Source organism: Oreochromis aureus, linkage group 12 (genome assembly GCF_013358895.1).
Source record: "Oreochromis aureus strain Israel breed Guangdong linkage group 12, ZZ_aureus, whole genome shotgun sequence".
Classification (NCBI taxonomy): Eukaryota; Metazoa; Chordata; class Actinopteri; order Cichliformes; family Cichlidae; genus Oreochromis; species Oreochromis aureus.
In genome coordinates, this window is record NC_052953.1 from 26,667,904 (window position 1) to 26,680,566 (window position 12,663).

The following is a 12,663-nucleotide window of genomic DNA, read 5'->3' on the forward strand; positions in this document are numbered from 1 at the left end:
AAAGCAGGGAAAACACTGGGAGATAATTGTGTCAACATGAAAAGCAATGCAGCTTCAAATACATTGACATAGTATATCGACGTTAGCTGTATAGTTTTCAATTACCCACAGTGTGTGGAGTCAAAGGAGGAACCCATCAAAATGTTTTTCACGTTATGCTGCACCTGTGTTACGAATCTTTCAGGAAAAACTGATTTCTTTGATGAAGATTATTAGCTCCGCTCTTAAAAAACAGAAGATTAGTCATGGTGTGAACCATAAGAGCCATAAAATCTTTTCCTGGACCTTGAGACATATCACTACTGTTTTCTCAGTTGTGTGTGCTTGCATTTTTGTTTTTACTGTGGGGAAATCCTGTCCACAGGAGGCTCCTATAGTGTATAACTGTAAACAGAAGCTTGGAGTACAGAACAGCATTCAGCAGTATGAACACAGCCCACAGCCCAGGCTGGTCAAGCTGCTTCTGTCATCAAACAAAGCGGATTCCCTGCTAATATGACTTCCTTAGGGTCCCCTGGATCCTACGCAGTCACTCATAATTACACTTTCAGCAATGAAAACTCAACTGCAGTTCATCGAACGGCTAGCTCTGAAACCAATTCAACAAATGCAAGCTCCATGTCTGCTTCAAAGCAGAAATAAACATGTTAATATCCATATTAAGTTTTTTGCTTATTTCCACTCTCCCAGCTGTATTTGCACTATGAGGATTTAATTTTTCAGTTAGTCAATTTTATTCTGCCAAAATTAGCATCACGTATAATTTTACATTAAAATATTAATCCAACTGTCACCTTGCTAACTAACCAAGTTGGTTTGCCAGTGCTAGTATTAGGATGTAACTCCTGAGCTGTCATCCAAGTGTGGTCATATCTGTTTTTTTTATATACAGTTAAGGAATGCATGTGGAGACCTTAAACATAGCTTACTGGGACAATCCAGAGGAAACACAGCAGAATTATTCAGGTTACTGCACAAGATAATAATGCATGATATAAGGTTTTGCACTTTTATCATCTGGCTTCTCTTAGTTTCATAAATGCTTGGATTTGCTTGGCTAAAATAATGAGAGCGAGTGCATATTTCTTTTTCTCCCTCCCCACTATCTGCACTTGACACTTTCACCTCCGCTCACAGTTGAGGAGGGCCTCCTCATCTGACCACAGCAGCCTCGTGACATCAGAGTGATACGTAAAGCATGCAGGCCAGATAGCAGAGAAGAGTGGTAGAACCCCAGCTGGAGCATTTCCACCTCACCATCTGAGACGAAGGCTTCTTACAAAGTAGCAACACACATGTGGAGCAGCCACCATGGATCCATCCAACCAACACTGGGTTATTCATACTTTGAATGAGCTACTGTATTTTGCACATTCTTGCCCATATATGAATGGAAGTTACAAGAGGCATCTGATGTGAGTTTGCTCAACAGTTCAGAGTTCATGTTTGTGTAACTCTAAGTGGGATTTACAGGAGACTTAACTGTGGCCAATTCTGTAAATCCCTCCAAGTATCAGATAGCACACAGCTAAATATAAATGCTTTATTCTCTCAGCTCACTCATATTTGCAAGTGAGCTTGTAAGTCTCTGAAAATAGATGTGAGGGATGCTATTTTCTTTTGACTGTTTAGTAACCCACACTAACGATCACGCTTTGGATTTCTTTACAAACTGATGTGCATAAGGTTGTAGTAAGATAGAGGAGCTTCTCCAACACCGCAATACCTCACTTAAAAAAAGCTTACTTGTCTCTGAACCACTAGTTCCATTAAATTTGGATAATAATGGCCACTTGTGCATCATCTAATCTTAAAGGAGCTTTCCCATTATACATCTTTCATGAAGCATATCTGTGAGTGTTGTGGCAAAACCTCTCTAAGATACAATTATTCCCAGCAGCCCACAGTTAGTTCTATGCCTGTAAGATGTATGTCACCTGTTGTTCACACATCAAACATGTATACCAGGCCTGCTGCTCCCCCTGCACTTCCTGCGCCTACGTCTTTGATCAATAATTCTGCGGCCACCCGTCAGCCGTGCACCAGAGAGAGGGGGCCCATTGTCATCTAATTACAGGCCTGCTACTCTATGACTGAGCCAGTGCCTGGGTGAGTGTGATTAAAAGTCAGCTGGGGCACGCAGGCGGTTCTTTCAGCTGGAACCAACAGCTTGGTAACACAGCGCAGGCAAACAAAGCTTTTTTCATCACGCACCAGTTGGGCCTGAAATTATAAACATTATTGGTGGTGACGTTTCTCTCTGATGGGGGTTCACAGAAGTTAGAAGCAACGTGATCAAGCACCTAATTAGTGGTGAAATTGAGAGCACCTGTGACATCTGGAGAGGCTGAAACTGTATCACATGAGTTCATCTTCGGAGCAAAACGCTAGGACAAAATCCAGAGATGGCGTCACAGGGGGGACAGCAGCCATCTGAGTAGTGAGGTCGTTTGTTAGGAGCCAAAACCACCTTTGTCTTGACTGAGTTTAGATGTGTATGTGTGCACAAAGAAGCCCCACTGAATGCAAATATACGACAAAGAAAAACAACTATTAAAAAACAACTGGAGATGAAATGTAAGTAAAAAGTAAAGTAAAAAGATGGCACTTATTATGAAGAAATTCAAAATTACCTGATAGGACTACAACAAAATGAGGAAAAAGAACCACAAATTACCCACAAGAATCATAAAGAGATAAAACTGTAAAATTTACATATCTATACAAACGTAAATGACTGCAGAGAGACCATATCACATGCCTCATTTTTAGTGATTTTTTTTGTCTCCTTGAGATTGGATGTGTGCTTATAAACAGGAGGTGAAGGAGCCTTTAGCATGCCTTTAGCCCAGGGGCCCTGTCTGATGGCAAAGATTAGTTAATTTAGTTTAGTTTTTTTGTTTACAATGCTATAGCAAATCAGTCTTAGATGTTCACAAAGACTGTACCCTATGGGTAGTCTAAAATACTGCAGTGGACGAACGAGAACTTTTCCTGAGGGGACGCACAGGAAACGCCTTTCCTTTATTATCTTTCCTGCTGTTATCGCTGGCAATGCCTGCTCGTCTCTGCTCTATTTTCTAATCTCCACTGTCGCCGTGGCCTTCACGCCATCCCCACATAACTCCTCGTTCTCAGGGCCCAACTCCCTCATATATCTACCGCCCTCCAAGGCCAATCTCCTCACATTACCTTGCAATTTAGTGAAAAGCATCAGATAGCACAAATTAAACGCTTGATATGATGGGAAACTGGAATCACGTTTGACCCTCCATTCAGCCTGTTAGGTAATAAAAGCAATGCACTGTATCTACTTGTTAGTGCTCCTTATAATTGTGGTTAAATGGAAAGGGCAAACTTAATCAAGCATTTTTAGACCGCTCATCTGTTTAAGTGTTTCTCCGTGATTTAGAACCAGTGCTTCCCTTCATCTGCAGCAATCGTGTTCTTACATCTATCATGATCTGAGGCCCGGTGCAGATGTAAGCCTGGGGTTGAGTTTAGGTGACAACAGCACACATGCAATCACGGACCACAGCAAGATTTATGATATGGCATAATGGGTTCATATTGATGCATGAATAAAACCTTAGTTGAAGCTCAAACTCCAGATGTGCTCTTATGTGGCTTCACTGACTCCAGTTACATTGAAGTTTCCTGGTCCCAAAGAACAGTTTATTTTCATTACAGTAGAGTTCAAAATGTACTAACTTAACTTCTAGTCAGCAACTAATGCAACGAAGAATCCAATATTTTAAATTTGCATATTTAATAATCAAATAATCAGTCCCTGAAGGGAGGGAGTAGGTTAACGTTCACGTTTGTTTGTTTGTCTGTCTGTTTGTAAGTGTCCACAGTTTTCAAAATATCATTTTCAAATTTTGTGTGATGTCAGATACCAATAACAACTTGAGCTGATTTAATTTTGCTGAAAATAGAGTCAGAGTCAAAGATGCCAGCTGTGAAAATCAGTAAAACTATATTATCATCTTTAAACTTCACAATATACCAGGCCTTGGGGGACATGAGCACCTAGGTTGACAATGCTTTTGACCTTGACCTTCATTGTTAGTGCCCAAGGTTCAAGTTGACCTTGAAAAAAAATGTCAAGAAACCATATCAAGTAATATGTCATATTAAAGGGAGAGCGCTGCATAACACAGTTTTTTAAATTTTTCCTATGATGTCACAATGACACCATAATGGGCTGACGTCATCATATTGTAAAAAACATTATAAAGCATCAAAGTGTTAGTGTAGCCCCTGCTCTTTGGGGGGTGTTGCGCTGTCCAAGTGCTCTTGTATTATAGTTAGGACACTGCTTAACAGACAGAAATTGACAGAAATCAATAAAATCAATAAACATAAAAATAAATTCCAAGTAGATTTACTTTAATTCCTGTAATTACTGTTAGTCCTATCCATCAATGAACTATCATCCTATTTTGTACTGCACAAAGAAACCTGTGTCTCTTTGAGTATGCACTTAAAAGATTTGTGTATATACTTAAGAATTTAAAGTTTTGGAACTGGCCCCGCTATTGAACTTTCCTTTATTGCCTTTACTTACATAGAGAGCGAGTTGATATAATAGATTTTATCAACAATCGATCATTGTGAGTCAAGAGTCCAGTAAAAAGTGGTCTATAACAGCAGTGTTAACAAGTCATACTGCTGTGCTCTGATCCTCCACAGTCATACCCCAACCTTCAGAAGAAGGCGCTTTGTCCACGCAGCTCTGAAACCACAACACACAGTGCTGATACATGAGCTGCTGCTTCATCCCCACAGCTCATTGTAAATAACAGAAAAGCCTAACTACAGCTCTTTCCATGGGAAACAATCCTGCTTTGTATCACTCCATCTGTATATCTACAGTGCCCAAGTCCTGCACTCCTGTCTTCCTCAGGGCCTGCTCATGTAGAGAGGCCCCGTCAACATTGCTAAACATCAAAATTGCTGGTTAGGTTTATGCTTCCTGCTCTGTGATGCTCAGGTTACTCCTCATCTGGTCTATATAAGAGTGGGTAGCTTGGCTCAAGTATGAGAATCTGTACAGCCTTATTCAGGATGCAGGACAGACTCCAAAACCACAGCACCTTTTAACATATTGTGTCAGAGTCTGATACTACAAGCCCCTTTACATGAAATTTACCCCCCAAAAGCAGCTTCCAGGTAAACTTGTTATCAGCGCATCATTTAAAAGTCAGTATTCTTACATTAGTGCATACATCGTGGGTAATAAAAGCACTATTAAACCACATCAATATATGTATACGGTGTTTGAAGTAACACTTGTTACTTCTTTTTCAGGGAAGTTTTTGACTATTTCAGCAAGACAATGCCAAACTTCACTGTACATGCAAGTCTGTCAAACTGCTGAAATCCTACTGTATTGTGCAAAGGTCTTGAGCCAGCCCTCTTTTCATTATATTTTACTAGAAAGCATGGGAAATAAGTGCAGGGATTTATTGAAATGTGCAAACACACATGGAAACACAGTATATCAGGCAAAAACAGAGTTTGAAAATCCTAACAAGCTTGAACGTCAATATTTGCTATGACCACATTTATTCTTCAACACAGCCTGAACTCTCCTTGACAAGTTATCACTTATCACTTCTTTAAGTAGTCTTTAGAAATAGTTTCCCATGCTTCTTGACGGACGTCTAAAGCTCTTTTTTGGATTTTTCTGCCTTTTGTTCTGTTCTCTGTAAAAGTGATCACACGCTGCTTCAATAATGTTCAGGTCTGGGCTCTGGTGAGGCGAATCAATGACTGATAGTGTTTCCTTGTGTTCCCTTCTATGCATGTATGCTTTCACTGGATTGGCAGTGTGTTTCAATCAGATGTTTCTGAATAGTGGATCATGTGATTTTTGGGGATTGTTGCCTTGAGGCAACTATTGTTTTAAGTCTCCACCGTGTTTTACAAAAGACTCCAATCATTCACACCTCTCTCCTGATCTCCTCAATAAAAATTAACTACAATTTGAATCAAAGTTTTCACATTTGGATTTAAAGACATTTGACCTTGAGAAAGCCAGAAAAACAAAAAACCTTGTCACCATACTTTATTGAGCTAAAGCTTATTTATTTACTACTTTTGTATTATCTATGTCCCTTTTTTTTTCTACAACAGTTATGACTCTGACCATTATGCTCCTCTAATTCTCCAACACTTTCCACGTCCACAAGTCCGATTGGGTCCCTGTGACGTAAAGTTTGTCACTGGACAGTGAGTGTGAGGGTTTTTTGTGACCATGAGGACTCGTCCACAGACTCATCTGTGGAAATTTTACAATACAATGCACCAACTACACATTTGCCCAGGCTTCAAGCTGACTTGGTGTGGTGTGATGTAAACATGCAAAAATGCCATGAAGTGAGGTCTTCTTAACACCATTAAAGAAGAATCTTAGTGTAAAAAGATCTTCTGTAATTCAAATTGTGCTTGTTTTTCTTAACCTGTGTGTGTGTATTTACAGTTTCGGACCATATTTAATCTGGGTAGGTTTCTTCAGCGTGACCACTCTTGTGAGAGAGATTTTAATCTCAATAAGATCACCTATTTAAATAAACAAATAGAAAAGCATTGTGCAATCACAAGTGTTTTAAGTTAAGGGCTTGTTTCCCCACTGGGTTAAAATGGTGTACAATGTGAGCATTCATGATACAGTAAGGGTCTTTAGAAGAGAGCATTTAAACATCAAATGACAGTGTGTTTACTTAAATCCTAATGTGTCGATGGAGAGCCATCAGTGGTGCCAAGAGCTGACAGTTTAGGTCATCAAAGAGACTTTACTACTAGTGCTGCTCACAAAAAGCCCAAACAATAGCAGGAAGGGGCTGCAAGTCTTCAGGAGATGAGCCACACACAAAGATCTTGAAGCAGGATTCATTAGACTGGCGCTGAGGACGGGGAGATCTGTCCATATCCTGTTTTTTACCTCCCAGTTAAGCGGTGACGGAGGCCTGCGTGTGCCAACACCACTAATGACTCAAAACCTATGGGCCGCTAACACAATCATTCAATACCGCCTGAAATGGAAGTGGCGTAGACCACACACGCCTGGAATCAGACATGTGTGTTGGCAACACCGACATGTCATCATTAGCAGTCACCAGAAATGATGCCAGCGACTGTGTGTTTGCTACTATGAACACAATGCTTTGTTAAGAGCCTCCTAACACAGAGGACATCCTCCACATATGGTTGAGGGAGCCTGGCTCCAATACTAATCTGGTCCCACTGTTTATAAAATAAACAGTCCCATGAACACTAACCTACAGCCTGCCCAGTCTCCCCACTCCTGCACCCTCAACTCTGCATCTGGATGACCTCTGACCTGGACTGTTTGAACTGTGCTTCCTGTACGGCATGATGTGACTATAGCATAATGGCAAAATCTGTACTGTAGGCACTTTTCACGCACCGGTGGAGGGGATTACCAACATATCCTCATGGATGCACATGTGGCCCTCCCACACATGATTAAAACAGGGATGCAGTCCAGAACTTTGTCTCATACCAACATCAATCATAAAAGTCAAAAAGGAAGTTTTTAATTAAAAAAAAACAAAATGTGTTTTCAGGATATGGATGCGAGGTTAAAAACGTGGAGGTAAGCATGCATTTTCATAAAGCTCTTTATTTATTGGTGTTAAATTAGTCTTAATTGGGAAATCTTTGCCTGTAAAGACAACACCACTACTTTTTCAAAACAAGGCTGTTCATGCAGACATCCACACACAGACACCCCCGCCCTCTCTTGCTTGGAGCCCTGAGACTGCTAGGCTCACTGGTGGTGGAATGAGACGAGATAAGCCCATGGTTGGCCTCCATCAACACATGAGGCTTTCCAAAGCAAGTAGTGTTACAGACAGGCGCTCCTCTGGGGCTCAGTGGGAGTGGGAGTGGACTGGGCTGCTCAGACATTAGTAGGTTGTTAATCTGCCCCAGCCAGCTTGCTGATGCCCACCATCTGTGTCTCTAACTCATCACCCACAGGCCAGGAGGCTCTGCAGGCACACACACAAATAAACAAACACCCAGAGAGAGCCATTTAAGAGCCAATTCTCTACCTGGCTCGGTTAATTACTGATTATCAGCACCACCCAAAAAGCAGAGGACGGCAGCCAGTGACGAGGGGTAAGGGGGATAAGGAGGAGGCAACTGTGAACAGAGGCACATTAACTTCACTTTGCTTCATCATCATCCTCATTACACAGGGAATTTGTGTCAGACATAACTGCAAAACAGCTCAATCAGGGATCGAGGGTATAAAACAAACTATTGCAACAGACTTAATTACCACCAGCCGCGAAAAAGTCAGAAGACTCGAGGAGTGTCGGGAAAAATGTTGCCGCCGGTTATGCGTCATTTACTTGACAAGACTTCACAGTCATAATTGTAAATGCCCCTGGCACTACTGATCAAGGGGATGTAGAGGGTTAAGAGGTCAGGAGGATGGGTGCAGGGGTGGGGGACAACTGACGGAGATTAACTGAACTGAAACTCCTCAAGGAGTATGACAGCCACACAGGTGCGCTGCACTTACCCCCCACGTAACCCCCAAACAACCATCATTTGGGCCCAAAATGTCCTGTGGGCGTAGCAGGCAGGCGATTAGCAGATACAATTTCTATGCCTCACTTACCTTTTAGCCACTGACCCGTATGTTCAAATGTGACTCTAAGCTTTTTAGAAAGGGCTTTTTTTGTGTTTCAGTGCTCTGGGTTTGTATCCAGATTAAATCCCTTTTTGGTAGATAGGCTATAAAACAAAGAAGAACATCATCTAAAAGTTTGCAGACTGAATTATTTGGTCATTTTTACCATAATTTTGGTAACTGCTAATTTCACCTCTAATCTATTGCTTGGGTTCCTTGTTTCATAAAGTATTCTTTCAAAGTCACGTGCACTGTCTTAACCAAATAACCTCAAATGGTTTTAGTTTTTTTAACCCAATCCCTCACCACCACCAACACCACTAATCATACAGTCCCTAAAGCAGTGCAGCACATCCACTGGGAGTAACTGCAATGAGAACTGTGATGACATTTAAAGCACTTGCTAAATGCACCCATGTGAATTTTGGGGTGTTATTCTGCGGTAACGTTACCCTCTAAGTATTATCCATATCTGTAGCCATCTAGACTCTAAATACAAGCAGAATTATACAATGGAAACGCTGCAAGTGCCAAAACCGCATTTTAATTTTTCTGGCAAGACTCGGCTTTCTATGTGACAGGAAGGCTGAACCTCCAGGCACTGCTCCAGACTGAAAACATTAACACTCATTCATGGGATTATTTAACAGTAGTCTGTATTTAGGATGGTCCAAAATACCACACTGGAGCCAAAAGATGGAAAATATTTGCAAAGCTATGTCTAGAAAGCGGGCTTTAAAGTTTCCATGCAGAAGAAACGTGCAGCCCCAGGGAACAGACTTAAGGTGATTTTTACTGATAACATGCTACATTACAGGGGGAAAAAAAGGGCGAGTGATGCCATAATGCTGCAAGAGGAAGATAAAAGTGAGGGCTTTTCCTTTGGCTAATGAACACAAGAGGTCCACACAGAAAAACCAACACAAGGATGATTCAATTATCCAACTACTAGCTCAGGAATCCCCCTCCTTTCTAAATACCTCTTGCACAAAGACTAATGTTTTCCCTCGGTGCAATAAATAACTTTTTATTCCCACTGCCATGGAAAGTTCACCTGCGCAGACGATCACAGCGTCTGCCCTCATATTTGTTACTGCGGCCTTTTAATTTGACCTGAGCCTGCCTGTCATGGTCCATCAAACGTGGGAATCGGATACCTTAGGAACACAGGGGCCTTTGCTTTGCGTTATGGCCCACCACCACCTCCCAGTGCCCTAACACATTGATTCTGGGAGTAGAGAGAAAGTCACCCGCATCACATGAATCAAGCACTGTGACAGGGGTCCGTTAGGTCTGGGATCACACGGAGGATCACAAGTCTCTCTTTTTATTTCTCTCTCTCTCCCATCTGTATTAGCTGGGGATGAGAGGCGCGGGATGGCCCTCTAAAGGCATATATTTCCGTTGATGAAGAGATAAATCAGATCATTTCTGGAGTAAGGAAGGGAGGACAGAGAGAGCCTTCTTGGTCATTCCCCTTTGAGATGTAAATAGCACGGTGGCACTGAAAGAGGGCCAGGTGTCTGATGCAAAGAGGGAAAGCGTGACGGTGCATGCATTCTTCAGGGACCTAGAACATTAACTGTTGCTGTGCCTTATGCGGGTAAACATCAGCAGATTCTATAATGGTCCATAATGGCCTTGCTGGAGTAACACAATCAGAACAACTACCCTGTCTCAAGTAAAATTTTAATCATGTCCACACATGTGTGCATTGATATTTACACAATAAGAAAGTTACCACAATAAGAAAGTTTCCCAGTTACGAGGAACCTCTGCATTCTGTAAAAAACTACACTAAACCCTGAAGACCAGAGGTCAACAGCTGCAGGTCACACCTTGCTGGACGATTAAAAATGAGTTAGCACACTTTTTGGGGTCATCAAGACAACAATTTGACAACTCTTTAGAGCCTGGGGAAAAAAAACTTCAAATGTCCCACACCTTAAGGTGAAGGAAAGAGGTCAAACTGTGAATTAAGAAAAGAATGACACCCTGTTATTAAACTTAAAAGGGGGCCTTCCTTAAAAGGGGAGTCAGCCAAGCTGCTGAGAAAGCCTGACAGGAGAAGGGTCGAATATGCTGGACATACATTCCTACAGTGGCTTTACAATCTTTCATTCATACTTAGACAAATAGACAACAAACCACAGACTCCCAATTGATAAGATTTTGTACCACACTGTTGTATTTGAGATGTCAGGGCTGACATAATGCAGAATAACATCGTTATAGGAAAGGAAATTTATCACTGGAGGGGATAAATCATCTTATAACACTAACACTATGCAAGATTAAATGTAGTTTATCTTTATTGTTTAAAAGCCTCCTTTAAAAACCCCTCCAGTTCAACCAGGAAACTTCTGCTGAAGCACACCTTCATCCAGTATAGCTCCAAAAGTTGTCTTTTGGTTTTTAAGCATATATTTTTTGTATTCCTTTTTGCAAAATCTTGATACCACTCCTATATTTACTTTTTATGTAGCCTAGCGTGCATTAACTTACCTGCATGTCTTTCACTACCAAATGCCTCGAAACCCCTCATGGCAGTGTTCTGGGGGAAATAATTGTATGTTTTGTTTTTTCTTGTTAACTACACTAGCATTTTTAAGCTAAGCTAACAGGCTGCTTCGCAGTTACACATTTAGCATGACAGCACTAACCTTCAGAAAGAAAACAAATACACTGTAGCAAAAATAAAAATGTACAGACAGACAAAAATAAAATAATAATAGTAATTTATGTAAAATATTTGGTACGTGTGAACTATTACTTACCCAGTCTCATTCGGAATTGTGCTGCCTTTAGGGGAAAGTGAGGAAGTCAGGTGTGATGCCAAAAAAGTTGTAAATTAGTTGTAAATGACTTGTTGGTCTATAGTCTGTTAAACATATGTATAACATAGCTTTCATGAATGACATCAAGTCATGCCGAGCCAGAAAAAACATTCCTGCCACAAGGTCTAAGCTGCAATCAGGTTTTGGCAAAATGTCCTTCTTTTCCCGGGTAAAGTGTTACTAACATTAAAAATTAATTTTCAGGAGAGGTATGGCCAACAGGGTAGCAGAAATTGCAACAAATATAATATCACAATTAAAGAGATTTTTTCAGTCGCCAAAAAGTGGCCATCATAATCATACTGTAGGTACAAGTCATGTCTTGACCGGTTGACTACAGTCCATTTACCAATATAAACACACAGAAACATCATAAATCACTTTTTGGCACCCCGGCCTAAAAACCTGCCAAATCAAACAGACTAAGCTGTCTATGGAAGCCCGTTTCCACAACTGAAGAATTTATTTTGGTTATCCATAAAGCATGGATCTCAAAACTTCAGCTTACCCAGAAATAACTCAGAAGTGTAACACATTTAGTAAGTTGAAATTTTTAAGTAACTGAAATGCACTTAGCTTTGCTAGGCAGATTTAAAAAACAAAAGACAACTTGCTAATAAACGATAATTTGGCCAACTTCTTAAAACACACCCAAGAACTTTTTTGGTTTATTGTTTTTGAAACATTCTGTGAAATAAAATCAGTGGCCGCCAGCACAGCAAAAAACATGTAGCCTATAGGCATGTACATTAACTGTTCTTTAAAAAAAAATAAAAAAAATAAAATCGTATATAACAAGGTTTTTTCCCCACTTTTCCCATTGATTTGAAGGCTTTTTCTCTCCCATATGTGTCCCCGGCATAAAACAAACAGCAGTCAATGCCTGGCTGTAGAACACATTTATTCATAAGTAGAGCTGTCACATCACTCTCAAACGTGGCATTTTTGAAAAAATGTAACGCAAAACAGTATTTAATGTAACAGTTGACCTTGTGCTGGTGCAGCATTAAGAAAAAAATAAGAAAAAAAGTGGAATTAAGGGAGACATCTTGGATCGCACAAGGCATTCAGCTTGTCACTCACATAGAGGCAAACTTCTTATTTCCAAGAGATGACTCTGGTCCGCCATCTGCTGGTGAACATGGGACATTACAT

The 12,663-nt window shown here is 40.8% G+C and overlaps 1 protein-coding gene across 1 annotated transcript in view; it reads right to left on the reverse strand.

Moving 5' to 3' along the window:
- hpdb (4-hydroxyphenylpyruvate dioxygenase b) overlaps nucleotides 1–11,741 on the reverse strand; it is a 51,126-nt gene extending 39,385 nt beyond the window's left edge. The window contains exons 1-2 of the mRNA XM_039621043.1: nucleotides 11,449–11,741; nucleotides 11,177–11,225 (exon numbers count right to left, since the gene is read on the reverse strand). Of these exons, the coding sequence (XP_039476977.1) occupies nucleotides 11,177–11,182 (6 nt within the window). The 5' untranslated portion in view covers nucleotides 11,183–11,225; nucleotides 11,449–11,741. The remainder of the gene's footprint in view (nucleotides 1–11,176; nucleotides 11,226–11,448) is intronic.
- Nucleotides 11,742–12,663: the final 922 nt, after the last annotated feature.